Source organism: Rhipicephalus sanguineus, chromosome 4 (assembly GCF_013339695.2).
Source record: "Rhipicephalus sanguineus isolate Rsan-2018 chromosome 4, BIME_Rsan_1.4, whole genome shotgun sequence".
In the NCBI taxonomy this organism is placed as follows: domain Eukaryota; kingdom Metazoa; phylum Arthropoda; class Arachnida; order Ixodida; family Ixodidae; genus Rhipicephalus; species Rhipicephalus sanguineus.
Window position 1 is genome coordinate 47,911,816 of NC_051179.1, and position 19,548 is coordinate 47,931,363.

Sequence of the window (19,548 nt, forward strand, 5' to 3'; positions counted from 1 at the left end):
ATAAGCAATGCTGATGTCAAGATTAAGTTAAAACTTAATTAGTGAGTTTTTGTTATTAGTAATTGAGTCAAACTGCTATTCAAAAATTTAATGTCCTCCTTGCTGAAAGCAGGAATAGCGAATGAAGAATGATGACAGCGGTTCAATCCAGCAAAAATGAAAAAAAAAGAAGAAAGAAAGAAAGAAAGAAAGAAAGAAAGAAAGAAAGAAAGAAAGAAAGAAAGAAAGAAAGAAAGAAAGAAAGAAAGAAAGAAAGAAAGAAAGAAAGAAAGCTAGCCAGCAAGGCCACCTTTTTTTTTTCGTTGTTTTCAAGCGCCCACAGAGGTGTGACGATAAGAAAACAAAAAAAGAACGAAATACAAAGCAGAAAAACAATGCAAGATGACCACACATTCTCAGTCAGTCTATAGCATCTTTCAATTGCCCAGCTGATGTTTAAGTCTTGTTTAAAAACTTCACCTTTCCACAAACCGCCGGCGTTTCAGGCATCTTGGCATTGACGAAAACCACTTACGCAGCAATATTGATTACAATTTCTTGCTCACGAACAATTTGATAGCTTAAGCAAAGTTTTTTCGCGTATTTTGCGTAAGCTATTGAATTGTTCATGAGTAAAAAAAAATCCTGTCAATATCGGTGCTAGGCTGATCAAAGTTGCACGTTGGGCTTGTTGGAAGAGCATTTTCGGCAAATGGAATTCCTGTAGTTCACTGCAAGAAGTACACCTGCTGTCCCTCTTTACTGAAACGTAAATTCTTTATTTGTAAAAGTGCAAGAGAAATAACCAGGTTCATCACTGCCGCTCGTCACATAGTCATCTATTGATGCGCGTAGCAGCAAAACATCCATATCATTAGCTGAAGGAGAGCTGGAATTTTTGCGTGTGGTATTATTACTTATCGCAAGAGACTCCACACATGTCGTAGATGTTGTCGTGAGGATGCCCTGGACACGTGGTGTATTAATGGCCGAATGAAGGGTACGTTTGCGCTGTCATCCGGCAATTAAAATAACCAGCTGTTGAAAGTTAGCGGTAAGTGTGTGTCTGTTTCGCGCTCCCTCGTGTCCTGTGTCGAGTGCGCCATACCCTTATCCTACAAAATTGGTGCTAGGCATGTCATTAGCGAGGGCGGATGGCTAATGAGACAGATAGAGAAAGAGATAGAGAGAAAGAGGGCACTTAAGAAAGCAAGAGCTTTGTGAACAACAGCCCCGTTAATGAGATCTCCCCACGTGTCCGGTTAATCTTTTTCCTTAATGTCACGACAGGTCGATGCATTCGCGTCCACTTGAGCGCTTCATGCGCGGCCCAAGTTCGCTGTAAATTAATTAGCTATCTCAATTCTTTTCTCTTGCCTATCATCGCACTTGCCAAAAGTGACAGGGTCGCTTGGGTGTAGTGTCTCAGTGATCGGGGGATTTCTTTGTCTCGTATTATCGCCGATTCGACAGTTAGCGTTAAGGATGATAGCTTGTTGAAACTCGGGAACAGATTGTTTCTGTAATGACCTTCATCTAGTTCATTTAAATCATCTAGTTGCAAAGCCAATGCACCGCTAGAAATAAAAACCAGAACAAAACTTGACTAAAAAGCCGAAAAAAACGTCATTACTCAGCATAACTTAACGCACGCCTTTTACAGTTTGGATTTAACTGAGCTTACGAATGACGTCAAAGGCCACGATTCCACATAATCGGCAGGCAGTCTATCCCACATAAATATATCGCTGCCGAGGAGTACGAATTCGTAAAGACTGTATTTCGAAAGAAACCAGAGGAATACCCATTTATTATTTTTTTTTTTCGGATGACTAGAGCACGTGGACTGTTTACGCTAGCGTACTGAATATAATCGCGATCGAACGTATTACGTGACATCTTTTAAGAGAACGCGTCGCTTGATGTCTATTTCGGGCACCAGAATCCAATTTCGCGGCCGGCGTCTGTTGCGCGCGCCAAGAAAGCTCGAAATTGATTCGGGTTTTATATATCTGCCGTTAGGCAGCTATGCACGCAAGGAAACACTCCGGGGAAGATGGATGCGGCAGCGACCGCTGTGTGAGAATACGTATGTTAAGCTATGGAGAGATGATGCCTCTTCTCCAAATACACGTCAGATATTGTTGCGCGGCTTTCTACACGTCGCGTAAGATTCATCGTGTGGAGTTCACAGGAAGCGAAGAGACCCTGCATAATTACACCCTCATTTGGCACTAAGGTATAACGCGTAAGTGACTCCAAAAAAGGATTCTGCATTGAGGAATTCCCCCACGCCCAGGGCTCGTAGAAGGTCTGTTTTATTCCGATATCAACAAAAGAGACCACAAGAGACACCCGAGGCACACTTTCGCCGTCGCCGTCATGCTCCGTATAAAGTCAAAAACGATAACATCGCCCTGCGTGTCAAATGTTCTATGTGCGAGCGAAAGCTTGCGAGGGCTGCAGGCGGGCGCGACTCAAGCAGAGATGATACGCGTCGGATGGCTCCGTCGGGCGAAGGACTATGAAGGGGTGCCGGTGGGGGGGATGCGTCGCTCGCGCAGCAACTGCGAACTTCGATCAAAAGGGCATGGTCGCGCGCTTTCTCGTCTGAGATCACTAGACGGCTCATACCCTTGCACGTGCTTTGCCCTCAGTGCTTACTGCGCGTTTAGGCGACGGACAGCACGAAAACCGCTTCGTTCCCTGGAGCGGCCATATTCCCTCACGCCAGCATTTTGTAGTTACGCGAGATCGGATCATAAAAGAGTCATCTGCTAGCCTTACTTCGTATTACATTCCAACTTGTTGCTATCGCATTCATTGCTTCGCCCTAGCGGCGAAACTGGACTCTTTATCCAACTGCAGCGCTGGGCGGTATTTTTGCCCACTCGCTGGCACATGCGATTCGAGTGAAACCCTGACTTTCATACAGCAACGTCGAATCTGCAGAACAATGTATATATGTGCGCAGTATTGATAAACACCGTATTACGTTTCACCGTCGTTTCAGCCGTAATGACTTCTTGTTCTAGGTTTCTCGCGAGAACACGAAACATGGAATACGGCTGTGAAAAGAGAAGCATTGCCCTTTAGGAAAAGCCGCCTCAAGGTGAAAGCCAACGCCAAATTGATATCGTGGTTAGGATTGCGCTCATGCAATGTAACACCGCAGATTTCAGCGCAACCTCTCGCGAAAGGCACGTACATTCCGATCATATCTTACGAGAGATACAGCGACGAAGCTATTGCGGAATTTCGCAACGTATTTCAATCGATCTGTGCCGCGGATACGCGGCGTATCTGGTTTCACAGTGATGTGCCACTAGTGGCAATTTGGTTGCCACGAAAGCGGTACAAGGAAGGGCGAAGAGCTGCGCAATAATAATAATAAAAAAAAAAAACAAGCAAACTCAGGAGCCCTTCCTTTATCGGGAAAATGGGGGCAAGCGAAGCTTGGCATGTGCATGTCTGACTTTCTTTCTTTCTTTCTTTCTTTCTTTCTTTCTTTCTTTCTTTATTTCTTTCTTTCTTTCTTTCTTTCTTTCTTTCTTTCTTTCTTTCTTTCTTTCTTTCTTTCTTTCTTTCTTTCTTTCTTTCTTTCTTTCTTTTCTTCCTTCTTTCTTTCTTTCCTTCTTTCTTTCCTTGTTTCTTTCTTTCTTTCCTTGTTTCCTTCTTTCTTTCTTTCTTTCCTTGTTTCCATCTTTCTTTCTTTTCTTCCTTCTTTCTTTCCTTGTTTGCTTCTTTCTTTCCTTCTTTCTTTCTTTGTTTCCTTCTTTCGTTCCTTCTTTCTTTCTTTCCTTGTTTTTTCTTTCTTTCTTTCTTCTTTCTTTCTTTCTTTCTTTCTTTCTTTCTTTCTTTCTTTCTTTTCTTTCTTTCTTTCTTTCTTTCTTTCTTCCTTTCTTTCTTTCCTTGTTTCTTTTCTTCCTTCTTTCTTTCCTTGTTTGCTTCTTTCTTTCGTTCTTTCTTTCCTTCTTCTTTCTTTCTTTCCTTCCTTCTTTTTTTCTTTATTTCCTTTTCTCTTTCTTTCTTTCTTTCTTTATTTCTTTATTTCTTTCTTTCTTTCTTTCTTTCTTTATTTCTTTCTTTCTTTCTTTCTTTCTTTCTTTCTTTCTTTCTTCTTTCTTTCTTTCTTTCTTTCTTTCTACAGCATTGAGCCATGCTCCCTCCTAACTTCTTTTTTCCATGCCAGTAATTGGACCTTCATCCACGTGCTCTCCAGCACAACACTTCCGTTGCTGAAGAATTGACATTTGGGCAAGTTGATGTGTTGGAATTGCTTATGCATCTTTGAAATGGGCAGCGCAAAAACAAGGACACGAGAAAAAGACAAAACACCACACAGCGCCTTCTCACAACTAACTTTATTAGAAAGAAGGAGAAGAAGAAGAAGAAGAAGAAGAAGAAGAAGAAGAAAGAAAGGAGGCTTCGTGTTGGGGTTGCACTTACCCCATCCGTGACCACCCTTTGGGCGCAAAAAGTACCGCGGCCCGTATGGTACATCGTGCCCATTTTGCGACGCCCCAATCAGCGATGTAACTGTCACACACTTATTGTGGACATGCACGGGTCTACAATTAAGCCGTCGTCGTCACCTACGTGCAACAGGCCTCAGGCCTGGCCGACCACCCGACCTTAACCGCTGGATTATTGGACCTCACCACCGCTCGTTACTGGACTTCATACACGAAGCAAAATTGTATGTGTATTTCTGAATCAATAATTATTATGCCTAAGGGCAGACTTTCGAAAAAAAAAAAAGAAAGAACACTTACTATTTAAACCTTCACCAAGCACCACGTGCTCTTACATCATTGATAGCCCAAAAGAGAAGGAAAAACATGTGCTCCTGCAAATATTAGAAATGGTTACAGAAGCGATTATCACATGTACACTTTTTTACTATGTAATGTAACGATTGAGGAAAGAAATTCCATCGTCATGCAGTGCTATTGAGGGCATGCTTACACATAGGCTGCCTTTTTTGTTAATGTAATGAACCTCAACAATTCCTCTAGTAGCCTGATTGTTATGCCTGAAAATTAAACCTTTGTGAAGGTTTAAATAGTGAGTGCTCTTTCTGATAAAGTTGGTTGTGAGAAGGCGCTGTGTGGTGGGTTGTCTTTTTCTCGTGTCCTTGTTCTTGCGCTGCCGATTTCAAAGAGGCATAACTTCAGTTGCTACAGGAAACAACGCTGCTCGCTCATCCTTTCCGCACTTTGTTGTGTTTCCATCTGTCGGCTCCCACCTTGGCTTTGGATCCTCTGCAATTGTTATTCAACCCGAACCCATGGAACTTCACGCTTCAATGTATGTTAGGGATAATGAGAGAGAGAGAGAGAGAGAGAAAGAAGATGGAGGAGAAGTGAAATCAGTGACGAAGAAGAAAGGGCCGCAAACGAAGGACCGAAGCAACGCAACCGGAATGCGGAATAAGCAAATAAGCCCGGGCGGTCTCCAGGCCGGGCGGCCGAGGGCCGGCCGCATTTATAAAGGCGACGCCCCGGCCAGCACACTCAGACAGAAACACGGAGCTACCACGCGGTGTCGTGCCGGCCGGCCGTCCGGCCGGCCACCGCCGTTATACAGAGGCCGAAGCGCGACCTCACTGTCGGGGTCCCCAAACGAGGGCCCGCGAAGTTTAGTTTGCGCTCGGCAAACACACAAAGCGCTTATTTGCCGCTCGGAAAGCAAGCAAGCGTGCAGGGCGCTCGGCGAGGCGCGAGGACCGCCCGCAGGTTCGTTCATTTCTGCCGAAGCAGCTATACGGCGATGCGGGGTGGAGGGGGAGGGGACAGGCTGTGGACGGAGGATGACGTCGTAGCACGCCACTAATGAAGGCGTTTGCGTGGCTTAATTAATGCGCGCTCGTCGCTGAATCAAGGAATAGCTTTGCGCCCTGCGATTGAAATACGAAGTTGTAAATGGAAGATGAGAAAGATCGGGAGAGAGAGGACTCCAGATGCCGCGAAATTGTGTAAACAAAGGGGTAGGAGGGGCAGTAAGCGCTGTCGTGTCCAATTCCTGTGTCCGCTTCTTCGGTGCGCTTCAAACAAATCTTTAAACATGAACGTCTACCAACTCGCCCAACTCGCCATCTTGTCGCAAGGCATTGGAGGACGCGGTTGTGATAAAAAAGAAGGAGGCGGGAGATGAAAGAAAGGGAGAGAGAACGGCTGTCGGCTCGAAATTGTGTAAATACAGAGGGAGAGGGGAACAAAAAGCACGCCTTGCGTGCTAATGCATATTGTAACAACCGTGAAAAAGGGGGCTTTGACGCAGTTTTGCACCTATCACTTTCTGTCCAAGATTCACCTTGAAAGCTCCACAGGGCGTGCTTGTGAAGGGGTCCGTTGTAAAGGCGTAGTCTGCATATTGCTGGATGACAGGGCCCGATTCAACTTCTCCTCTATTTCCGGGTACTAAGGCAGCAGATGCGCTGTACAAACTGGAAATCGCTGAATGGGCAACGAACCATTGTTACATGGGAGAATGGTTTCTAATCGCGGCACGGTAATTCGGGCTTGCGCAGTAATTGCCGAGTTTCAGGGAACGCAGCTAGTGTGAAGCAGAAAAGAAAGGTAAGCGAATCAATAATTAAATTGACAGTCAATGAAGAGAAACGTTGCTGTTTCGTCAAAAGTAGTCCCTGTTGGTCAACAAATAGCCAATGGTAGCCGTCAGTGGCCATCATTTAGCCAAAGTTAGCCACCATACTGAGGCACATTATTGCCGTCGCCGTCATGTTCCGTGTAAAGTCCAAATATTAGTGAAGTCCAGCGCTAGCCAACTTTAGGCAACAGTTAGTCGGCGCAAGCCAGCAACTGGGAGCACTGGTGACATGCTTGTAAATAATGCCACGCGTGCCTATTTCTTTATTATTATGTGATCTGGCTACAGAAAACTGTTACCACTGATCGGCGCAGGCCGCGCCTCTATGTTTGGGAAACTTCGCGATAATTTCAGAGTGCGCCGATATTTGCGCTTCATTTGTTGTGTTTTTGTATTGTTAACCGAGGGTCCCATCTCCGTCCTTACCTGCGATACATTAGTGGTGCAATGCGGAGACGTAACCCCAGGCCCTTCTCACATTCTGTTAACCGAGGGTAAGTACCGCTGCTGTTCCTTTACTTTGAGACCCTCTCCAGTGTATTTGTGACCCTGTAGCTGCGTTTTTGAAAGCAGTAAATTTGAATCTGGGCTGAAAAGATAGCGCGCTGCACGCGAGCAGTCGAGGTGCTAGAATATATATATATATATATATATATATATATATATATATATATATATATATATATATATATATATATATATGGTACACGTCACGCGAAACAAACCACTGTTAGCGCGTCGTTTCAAAATTCCCCTGGCGCTGTAATTAGTCAACACTTAGCGGCGAAAGCGCGTTGTCGGAGTAGCGAGGGCCTCTCTGTCACCAACGTTGAAAGGCTCGCGTTATTAGCCTTGGGCCATGTAGTTCAATGCAGAAAGCAGAAACGTACGTAATTAAGCTTTTGGTGCGAGTCCTATATCGCTAGTTGGGAAAACGAATTGAAATGAGCGAGGCGTTTGACTGCCTTCAACGTGCGACTCCTGATGTAGACGCAGTGTGAAGGCTGGTGAAGTGAAGCAGCATTTTCCAACAGCGCTTCAACACGTCGAAAAAACCCGTGCGCTGTAAAACAGAGACAGAAAGTCGTGTCTGTATACTTCACAAGACTTCTTTCTGTTTCGCAAGTACGCTTTCCCATTGGCCAGCCTGCTTTGCTGAATGTATATCCCGCATAGTGGTTGGCTGAAATATTCTCTTACTAAAACATCTAGCGCAAGACGTGTTTGTGAATACGGGTTCAGAAGTTAAGGGGGAGAAGGAGGATTGAAAGGATGAGAAATCGTTCAACAGGGATTCTGTTCCACGGCTTTTTTATCCTCACGTTATGTGTTTTTAATCTAACTGTTTTGTTTGAATGTTTCAAAGATGTGGAGGGAAAAGGATGCTGGCTGCAGGTGGTTTTAGCCTTGACAGATGTGCCAACATGGACGGATGCTTGTGTGGAAGGATGCCTATCACTTCTCCTTGAGAAGTCGGCGGTGCCACATCGCTGAACATCATGTCACCGCCGTGACTGTATCCAATCACGTCACGGCACGGTAATGACACCGTCATGTATCCAAACCCCCTGCATCCAAACTCAAGTGCCAAGGCTGCACCGAAATTTCTCTTCGCGGTTATTCAGACGGGCACTCGTCTCCGCTTTGTATGACGTCAATCTCCGTTCGTGCCACATGTGACAGAATGATAAAAATAAAATAAAGTCCCCCCCCCCCCCAAAAAAAAAACCAATAAAAGAGAGAGAGAAAGAAAGAGAGAACGACGGCAAGCGTTCACAGAGGTATTCCGGCGGAATAGCTCAAGAGAGTTGCTTGCTGGGTATGCTGGTACATGGTTACGCTCGAAGAATGGCACTAAAACGTAGAAATAGGAAAAACTGAGAGGCAGAGAGCAGAGACTGGGTCACTGTCTCTGCTTTCTGCTTCTCAGTGTTTCCTATTTCCACGTTTTAGTGGCTTTCTTCGAGTGTTAGACTGCAAAGCGCAGTCATCAATTGAATGACGGGCAAAAATGCGATTTAGGAAACAAAAGAAGAAAAAAAAAAGCAGCAATAGAACGCCTGCGCCAGGGTGGCAAGTTCTCGTGAAAGGACGTCGGGGCACTGAAGCTGTCCCGATTCCTTGCTGGGAAACGTGTCACCTTACCCTTACCCACCCCCTCCCCCCTTGCCTCATCCTCAAAACATAACAATAACCCTGTACAAAGCAAAAAGACGGAAAGCAATGTTGCACGACAGGCAGCCGGTTGTTGCAGCCCGCCGATGTCGAAGCGAGGAGTTTGAAACGAGATACGACGCCTCGAGCAGAGGTCTCGAGTGATTGGAAGCAGTCGAGCGCTTCATATGGCCCGCGTGTCAGCTAGACTCGACGACCCCCTCACCCTCACCCCCCCCCCCCCCACACCCCACTCCCTTCACTTCTTTTATCTTTACCCTTCAGTCCCGCACGTGAGAAACGCGTATTCAGGCCGCGGGCGGTTTTTGGGGCCGGTCGTTGAGGCGGGCGGCCCACTTGCACGCCCGACTGACGACGGCGTCACACCACCAACGCGCCCAGGTGTCGGCTTGCTGCTTTCGTTTCTTTCTTGCACCGTGGCTGTACTGCCCCACTAAGCGCGCCCGAAGCCTTACGCAAGCACTCGCAGTCACACTCGCTATGCTGTCCCGTAAACTGCGATGCAAGTAGGAAGGATCGGCGAACACCTCGACGAACTGCTCGCCCCCCTCCACCCTTCCCAAATATTGGGTGTCCAAGGGATAACTTCCCTGTCGCGCTAAGGCACGCTCCTGGTGATGATGATGATGATGATGGTGATGACGATTACCTGTATGAATGGCTCAGACCCACAGTGGGGGATCGGCCAAGGAACGAATGATTTATAGATAAAAGTGATCACATTTGAATTGTATGACTAATGGATTATAGAATAGTTAGAATAAATTATTAATGCTAATTTAGAAATTTGAAATCAAAACCGCCCTGATTCAATTAGGAATTTTTTAACAGCAAGAGTTGTTGTTGTTGTTGTTGACATCTGATGATGGCTCAAACCCAATACAGAAGATTGGCCGAGTAGTAGGTGGATTTTCCCATTAACAGCTATGGAATATCACTACTCGTTGCTTTGGTTGAATAATGTATTGATTTGAATCGCCAATTATCAGTAATAAAGTACTTAAACCCGGAAAAATTTAGCAAGATATTCTTTTAGTCTCAATGATAAATCCCTCAACGGCGAAGGAAACATCCAGTGGCTGTATCCCAAAGTAGGCAAGCAAGACTCCCTGTATTTTTCTTTGCACTTCTCACTCTATGACAACGAGCTGCGCCAGATGCAAGCTGCTCCTGCGTGTATGCGCCGCATCCGGTGGCCGCGACGGCTGTGGCCGATGGTTGTGCGGGGGCTCGCGCCACGCTTGCCGGGCGCTTGAACGAGAGGCCGCGACCGATGGTGTGGCGGTGCTTTAGCTGAGGTAGCGAAGAAACGGCGGAGGTGTCAGTGAACGACGTGGGAAGTCACAGCCGTGGCTAATAGACGAGCGGAAACGTCCGGGCTCTCCAGAAGGGAGTAACGTATAGCATCAACAGGAATAATATCCGAGGTTTTACGCGCCAAAATCCAAGACATGATTATGAGGCAGCGCCGTAGCGGAGGGACTCCGGAAATTTCGGTCATCTGGTGTTCCTTTAACGTGCACTGACATCGCACAGTACACGGGCCAGCAGCTTTTCGCCTCCATCGAAACGGGACTGCCGCGGCCGGGATCGAACCCGCGACCTTCAGGTCAGCAGCCGAAGACCGCAACCAGCGCCTCCTCTATTTAGGCGTTGCCATGACCACTGTACCACCGCGGCGGACGAAGAAATTGAAATAGTGGTCACTGAAAAGCGGGCACGTGTTTTTCGAAATGACCGTAGTGAACTATATAGAGGAGGAGAGGAGGGAGCTCTGCATAGGGAATGCGGCATACAGAGAGCAAAACTTTCTTCAGCGCAAGCTGCCTGTGGTTGGCAGAGTGGAGTGCCACCACCTGGAGATTATTTCTGACTTGGGTAATCTCAAGATGAATATTTCACGCCAGTCGACACAAGCCACTAACATATGTAGTGATGTCAAGTCTTGTCTCTAGCTGTTGGAACATGTTGGCGTGGCACGCTGCCTGCGTATACCGTCGCAAAACGCAGAATAAGGACACCCACCGCGGTTGTCCGGATGGAATCCTGGCTGCGGCGGCCGCACTTTCGATGGAGGCGAAATGCTAGATGTCCGTGTACTTAAGATTTAGGCGCACGTTAAAGAACACCAGATCGTCAAAATTTCCTGAGCCATCTACTACGGCGTCCCTCAAAGATGTCGTGGTTTTTGGGACGTAATACCCCGGCAGGTTAGTGCAGAATAATAACAATGTGATGCGCAAGCTCGCAACAGTTTTCTTTTCCGTAATGAAACACGTGGCTTCTGTACACAGTTATATCACTGAATTTAATTTAACAAGGTCTCATCGTAGATGCTTATGACTTAGACAGGGCATATATCGCTGACTGCTGACGCCGTGGTATACAGCGTATACCATTACATCATCAAGGCGCAATAGCTTTATTTTGTAATTGGGAGCTGTTATACTAGATTACGATTGTTCAGCAATTAAGACGAAAGCACGACAGTGCGCCGGTTGCTGCTATCGCCGGAACAGCGGCGAATTTCACAGCACGCTCCTGAAGTCCGAGTCGATGCGGAAGAAGTTGAATGCCGTGATGTTGTGAATGCTATTGTCGATCATGAAGGTCCACACATCGAAGGCTGCGCGCATCGGTATGAAGATGAAGTTGCCCGGCTGGAAACGGTGGGGCTGCTTCCATCTGGACGAACGCAATCCGATGCGAACCGGTACCCGCCACCGGTGTCGGGGGGCTGTACGCCGCCAGCACCTGCCCGGCGTCCAGCTGCGAATGGTCAAAATAATCAACAATATTTAGTAGCTTTTGCGATTCTGCTCAGCCTCTGAATTGGCCTGAAACAAATGTCGATTACTACTACAACTGATTCTGAACTTAATTCATGGTATCGTGTATAGTGTCGTAAATATATTTGAAATGCAGAGGCATAGCCAGAAATCTTTTTCGGGGAGGGGGGAGAGGGAGAGGAAGCGTGGGGGCGTGAAGCAGGGGAGTGCAATCGACTTTCGCGTATGTTCGTGCATGTGTTTGTGTGGTCGTGTATATATACAGTCGTCAGTAAGCGCTCAACTCGAACGCTCTGCAGCGTGTCCTGAAACGGTTTGATTGTTGGCAGCGCCGCCTAGCTTTGAGTTCTATTACCGAGGTGTTACCAATGCATGCCGACATACTATCCCAGCATACCGAGATATTATCTCGGCAACAGCGCCCTGCACTTCGCGGCTGGTATCAGTCAAACCAGTCCATGCAGGTCACGCTGCGGAGCGCCCGAGTTACGCTTGCTGACGACTATACATAAATATGCCAAATTGTATGAACTCGGGAGGCGTTCTTAATTCATGTTAAAAGACTGGGTGTGCAAACATGGACACAGAGAGAGGTCAGGAAAACACAAACGCCGACTAACAACTGAGAGGCGCTCAGCGGAGCAAAGGAAGATTGGCACAAAAAAATCAGCGCATGCCCAAGCCAAGAGGCGCTGCCTATATCAATAATGGCACGCGTGGGGGTCTACGTGAAGAGATAACTGCTGAAGAATTTGATTTCTTCTTTATGCAAGTTAATCGATGGTTGGCTCACGCATGCGCCTATCACTATTATCGATACTGCCAGGCCTCAACCATTAGACGCGTTTCTTCATTCCTTTGCCTGTATAAAAGCGCGCATGCATGGAGTTTCGGCGTGCGTTTTCACTCTCGACAATGTAAAGATAGGTTAGATGGTGAGCCTACGGTTAGCGATTCTTATGTTCCATTAATATCTGTTATATAACACAGCGGCTCGCCTATCCTACGTTCTCTATGAAGCTCAACGGCTAAGACAGAAATGAAAGATGAGTCGCAGACGGGCGCTCACTTCCAACTGAAATTTAATATCGAAAACGTTGATACATAGCAAGAAAAAGTGACGCTATAGTTATGAAACGTATTAGGACACTAAGCTTGAGTCTTTTAAATATCTCGTGGATTACGGGCTAACTGAAAGGCATACAAAAGCTATCGTTGTGGCTATCTAAGAAAGCGTCAGTGGCTCGCGAAATTACAGCGAGCAAAGAACTAAATTCACACAATATCATTTAACATGCCCAAGACGAAGATGAAAGCTATCTCGTATTCGCGAAAGTCATCAGCTGGAAAATCCTGCATTCGCTAGAATCCGTAGCTCTTATGTTATTTTTACTACAGTTCTGCGTCACTCTTCTTCTTTATTTCGGCCTCACGAAACGCGCTTATTTATTAGATATATATGCGTGACGTCAAATGTCACAGGTAAGCACCTGCGAGCGATAAAAGGGATTAAGAATCTGTCACCTTTTCGTCCTCGCGCCCCGACCTTTCGCGCGCACATGGCGAGGCTTTGAAAGGGCTGTTTTCCGGCATTTCGTTATCCGATTATACCGAATTGGTCCTCGGGCAGCTCCCGTAACTGCATTCGGGAGATCGACAATTCCATTTTCGCCTTCTCAAACGCCATCCACGCCTACCTTGCTCAGCTTACTAGATTAAATCGCATCAAGGGACACGAGCCCGAGATGCGATTTGAGCGCCCGTTGAACATGAAGTGACGTAATCGCAGATTTATTACGCTTTCTTTGAGGCGTAAGATATAAAAGTGTCAGAAGCGGGCGATATCATTGGCTATAAGCTGTACACTCTAAGAGAGAGAAAAAAAAAGAGTCCTTTGACTCTTTTTTGCCACGTATATGACTCTCACACATGTAACTCTTTTTAAAGAGACAGGTTGACTCTCTATAGGGAGTCGTGGGAAGTATGACTTGTCTCTTACGCGACAAAATATAGTGAACATTAATGAGGGCTAACAGACAATCAAGCGAAGCGAAGGCTTGATTGCCTGTTAGTTCTCATTAATGTTGGGTCTAACAAATAAAAAACGAGCCATTAAAATTCCCCTTAATCGTTCATAAAAAAAAAATTGTGAAATGGCTTTTTTTTTCTTTTTCGAACCTAGCTTGGCTTATAGAAAGCGGTGGGAGCACCGAAGCGTCAAATTTGTGATATTGCCTGAGTATGTCAAATAGAGATCTGAGAATAGATATACTGCTCGATTCAAGCAATCCGGTCTGAATGTCGACAAATGGAAACTCGCCGTAGTTAAAAAAAATGTCGACGAATCATAAGGGAGCATCGCTTAGCAAAACTTATATTACCGAATGCTTGACTGATCCAGACAGTTTAATGTCATTTCAACTTGAACTTACGTAGAATTGCGCTTCGAATACCCGTTAGCTTTAAGGAAGAAAAAAAAAACGAGAGTAAGAAAGCGCACGGCGCTCCGATACAAATAGAACATCGCGAATTGTCCGAAAGTGCCTTCCTTCCATGAATGCGGAATGATCAATGTTTCGAGATGAAATGTTGGGAAGAATAACTGAACCGCGAAATGAAATTTGCAGATTGCGGAGACTTATTTGCTCGGCCGGGTGCATTCGAAGTAGGCGCTGTGCAACCTTCGTTCGCTACAGACATACTTCCGTTTTCGATTGACCGAAGGTATCCGACTATTGATTTCGGTTGAAGCAACTCATAGAGATTAGGCTATACAAGTAGGACGGCATTTTCTGGGCTTAGTTTTATTCAGAGGCCCGTGCTCGCCCTGGACAGGACGGTGTGGTAGTAGTAGTAATAATAAACGTTGTGATTTGATTTCCCAAAACGACTATAAGATTATGAGAGACGTCGTAGTGGAGGGCCCCTGAAATTTCGACCACCTGGGGCTTCTTAACTTGCATTGAAATCTAAGCACACAGGCATCTAGCATTTCTGCTGCATCGAACTGCGGCCGGTGGTCAATCCCATGACCTTCGGGTCAGCAGTGCAGCACCATATAATCACTAGACCACCGCGGCGGGTTGGTCGGCGTGGTACATTTCGTTTAGACTGATGTTATCATAGAGTTTCATGATAGTATGCATTAGAGGAAAATCTGGCGCTATTGTCTATGGTAGCTGCAACGCACGGCGCTGTTGAATGATGGGTGATTCATGGATTTGCCTATAAGCTTCGTTCTTCCGGCTCCATGTGGCTTGCAGCCGCTTTGTCCACGACGAAGTTTAGCGAATGTTCAGCGGTCCCACTTCTCCACCTGAAAAATTCAAATCAGCTCGCGAGGTTCACAACGAGCCGGTCTTTTATGCGAAAGAAAAGTCAACACAGAACAATAAACAAAGCCACAAGTGTGTTCGAAGCCGCAAGCACGAAGACAAGGCAAATCATGTACCCGTGGTGGCTGAACGATCGCGGCGCCGCAGTTCAGTGTTCTAAATGCTGTAGGGAACACTATGAATGATATGCGTAGCGTTGTACCTAGAAACGCTGCTGTACTGTCGCACTTGCACAGTCTTACATTTTCACTTTCTGCCAGCCACCGATTTTCAGAAGACTACCAGTTCTCGGGTTATCGCATGTCGCAAGGCGTGCGTGTGCGTACTGTATCTGATAAGCGTTAAATATTTTCTCCAATTTCGATAACGAGCTATAGAGTAATAGAATTTAAAGCGCAATGCTACTAATCTACCCTTAATCATATCCTGCGTAAACTCGTAGATATAGCCAGCAGACTACACCTTTCTCGTTTTCTGCCTGAAGCCGCCACTTCACCCGGGATATGATTAATGGTGCACGTGCAGCGTTTTGACTGACTTGCGTTGTATTCAACGGGAACAATGCTAGTGTATACGGGGCCTTTGCGAATTCGCGAGGATTTTCCTCGGCAAGATATCCTTAGCCATTGGTCACCCGGCTTCACTAATGACACGTCCGGCGCATCGAGATTGGCAGAATTTTTATCTGAAGAAGAATTGTAGCTTAAGACGTCTCCTGTGAACACGGGCGCTCCTTTACGTTCATAGTTGATACGCGACGCCGAATGCACAAGTGTATTCACTGGCACAAAATATTTTTCTGATTGGCCAGATGCATTCAAAAACGATATGTTAGATGTCGCTATGTGACAGCTTTTGTTCTTACGAAGTTTACTAGCGCAAGAATGTTTCTTGAATAGGGGCTCTGGTTTTAATGCGTGTACCCGCCACGGTCGTATAGTGATTATGGTGCTTGAATGTTGACCCGAAGGTCGCGGTATCGAATCCTGGCCGCGGCAGCCGCATTTCGATGGAGGCAAAATGCCAGAGGTCCGTGTACCTAAATTTAAATGCACGTTAAGGAACACCGGGTGATCAAAATTTCCGGAGCTCTCCACTACCCGATCCCTCATAATAATATCGTGGTTGTGGGACGTAAGACTCCAACAGTTATTTGATACGTTTACTCATACGAATAAGGTCGCTTTGTCCTTGAGGCTTTCTTGGCTGATGCGGCGCCATGCCACACGTGCAGGGTCTGCACGTGCGCAATATTACTAATATTATAAGCGTTGCAATAAGCGATTGTAGGTAATCCATCTGAACAATTTCATGTAGCACGAAGCAACACACGGACATGAGACAGCGCATAACGACCACACAGCGCTGTGTGGTCCATATGTGCCTTCTCGTGCTACATCTAAGTTAGTAATATGGAGCGCTAAAACTCTTTCATTGACATAATAATGGTAATATTAAAAAGTCACAGTTTCGCCGCAACGGCGAAGCAATGAATGCGATAGCAATAAATTGTCATGTAACGCGAAGAACGGGAAGCAGCTCGAAATTGTCAGCGCGTCGCTCGAGCCCAAAGGACGCACGAAAAGAACGCACACAGGACGAGTGCGAACTAATGCGTCACAGCTCGACACTTGAAGCGCACTGCTCAAACATAAAGCAGGACGCACGAAACGAACGATCAGGTACACACAAGACGAGCGCGAACTAATTGTCACAGTTGTTACTTATTTCTGTTTGAACAACGCGCTCCTTTCGCAAACGCGGCCGCTGCAGCGAGCGAAGCGAAGCACCCCACCGGCCGCCCCTTCTTTCCTCGAGATAAGCGCACGAAAGCGACCACGCCCTGTAGAGCGAAGAGCAACGGCGTTTGCAGTTTGCAGGAGCGGGGCGACGATCTTTAAAGCGCGCCACACGCGCGCACGTCAGCGCCATCTATGTGGCTACTAAGAAAGCATGCTGAATTACATGGTGTATATAAATAGCTCGCCGTTAGCAGGCTGAAAGACGGTGCTGTCGTGGCCTAACGTCTAACGCGGCGGGCTGCAAAGCGAGAGGGCGCCCGTTCGAATCCGCGCGTCGGAAAGAATTTCTGAATTATTTTTCTTTGTGGCTTTTCTATATATATACATACTTATACATATACGGTGAATGACGGCGACGGGGACGGACGTTTTCCAGCCGAAACTGTCCATATAATTGCTATCCGCAATAATATATGCGGTTTTACGTGCCTTAACCACGATATGATTATGAGGCACGCCGTAGTGGAGGGCTCCGGAAATTTTGACCCCTGGTGTTCTTTAACGTGAACTGACATCGCACAGTACAAGGTTTGCTTTTCATTGAAAGAGTCCGCGAACGTTTCACTATACCTTCAGCGCCGGTATATTGACGACGAGCCAGTGCAGCCAGGCGCGATGCTTCGGTTTGGACGCCGACGGAGCGTCCAGGTCGACCATGCAAAGCGCGTAAAAACGGTCGAGTCGACCTTGTAGGGCAACGCGTGGCGGTTCCGCTGCGCTCTGCGGCTCCAGCTCGTTGCCCATGTCGACCTGGGAGATTAGTCGGCAGTTAGTCTTAATTGGCAGGAAAGGTTATCTGTTAGTTTAGAGCAGGGGTCTCACACACGTCGCCCGGTCCGGCCCGGCCCGGCCCGCGCATGACTGTCTTCATCAATTTTTTTTTAATTTCTTAATAAGCATGTTCATGAAATGTCCATAAATCCTTTTCGTGAGGCGTCCCATCCGGTCACCATGTGTGAACACATAACGTTAGAACAAAAACTCTATTTCAGAATTGACGTACAGATTTCAGTCTTCGTGCAGGTCATCATGGATATGTTTCTCGAAACCTGACGCTGAATCCCCTTCAAAACTGACCCATAGAGCAGATATGGAAAAAGGCCTTCTTCCAAATGGCAATGGTGACTGAAACTTTGATCAAACTGCACCCCCACCTCCCCCGTTCTAACCTCTCATCATCCCAGCCCATCGGGAGATCGTTTCGTGAATGCAGCCCGCTGGCTGAGGCGAGTTCGAGACCCCTGGTTCAGAGTGACAGAAAGTAGAGCTACGTGGTAGGGATTTATGATGAAAGACAGCGTGCAAACATGTAGGCTACACAAGAGACAAGTCAGGATTAAACAAACGCGCTTGTGTTGTCCCGACTTCTCTCTCGTGTCCGCGTTTGCTACGCCATACCGTCTTTTATCGCGTGTTACCAATTCCTTTATGCGGTCTTAGTACGTTGGGAGGATTGTGAACTGATGGGCTAGCGGTGCGATATTTTTGTGGGAAGGTGAACCCTATGTAAAGTGATACTGAAAAAAAAGGACGACTTCAGGAACATTTCGGACGACTTCAGGAAAAGCCGGCTGCTCGCGCGCTCTGCACAGACGTGACCGCGGCTGTACGTACGTACGTCGGACGCAAGCGTTTGCGCAAAGAGAACAAGAAACAAAATCACGAGGGAAATTTTCGCAAGAAAATTTAACTGTAGCTAGGTTCGTGTACACGCCGCCACTGGATACACACATTCTTGCATTCCACAAATACAAATTCTCGTTAACAAAAGGGGTGAAGAAGATTTCGTCATAGAGTAAATTCAGAGACCACTTCAATTGAGCTGCGGCACTCTTTGTGCTATATGCTCAAGTTTCTATGTTATAGGATACCTGCGAACTCGCAAACTGATATTCCAAAAGGACTTCTTTTTGGGGCGAGTTCGGGCTCAGGTTGCTTAGGTATGCTTGACTGTGGCGCAAAATATATTTTGCGAAAAGGGGTATGAAAAAGTGAAGAACGTTAAAGGGACCGACAACTGATTTTGCTCGACCCATTTTTTTACGGTGCGACAGAAAGCTCACCCTTCGCAGTGTTTGTAGCTGCAGTAGTTAATCCCAAAAGCACTTAGTTATTTTACAAGCAGTATTTCTCGATCTGAAAGGCTCTAAACACGGACGCGCACCTTTCCTCCAGCAACGCTGAGAATTGATAGCGATGCCACCAGCCCTTCTCGCAATTTGTGAAAGCTATCGTTCTGCTTTCGCAGGAGTTCCTGTAACTATGCTTAACCACCTTTATTTATAGCTTTCCAACTATTTTTGAAGATAACGAGCTGTCACAATGAGATGATGTGGCATTATACACCTTCCCTGTATTTGTACCGCATTGTGTATGCATTCGTCCAAGGTTGCCTGCGCCTGTGTCATGGGTGGCTTGTCCGGCGTCGTTACTCTCTCGATGCACGAGCCAAGCCATGTCATCGAAAACGTCACTGCGCATATGCGCGGCCGCCCCGAGAAGCAGCGCGCGTCATTTTTGAGACGAAGTGTAGGTAGCAAAACTATGTCGCTCCAAAATCTTTGCGACCTGGAAACTGCGTGCACGGTTGCATGAACACGCTGAAAAGTTGCTCAAGACGCGCTGACGAGCATGGGATCATTACGTCACGCGAAGGCAGCACCACTTTAATGCATACTACTAACGCAGGCATATGTGTATATTTTTATGGAGTAATACCTTTTAGAATAAGGAAACGAACAATATTTCAATACTAAGAAAAATATCGTCGACCGCGTATAGCAATCAACGGTCACGTGGCCGGGTTCATCGGATCGTTCATGTTTTTGCCGCCAGAGGCGCGACAGGTCATTTTTC

General features: G+C 46.6%; 1 protein-coding gene across 1 annotated transcript; it reads right to left on the reverse strand.

Moving 5' to 3' along the window:
• Positions 1–11,227: 11,227 nt before the first annotated feature.
• LOC119388755 (uncharacterized) lies at positions 11,228–17,438 on the reverse strand. Its single transcript, XM_037656170.2, has 2 exons — positions 17,263–17,438; positions 11,228–11,535 (listed from the first exon to the last, which is right to left on the reverse strand). Exons 1-2 carry the CDS (start codon positions 17,434–17,436, stop codon positions 11,359–11,361), a joined length of 351 nt encoding a protein of 116 aa, XP_037512098.2. The 5' UTR covers positions 17,437–17,438; the 3' UTR covers positions 11,228–11,358.
• Positions 17,439–19,548: the final 2,110 nt, after the last annotated feature.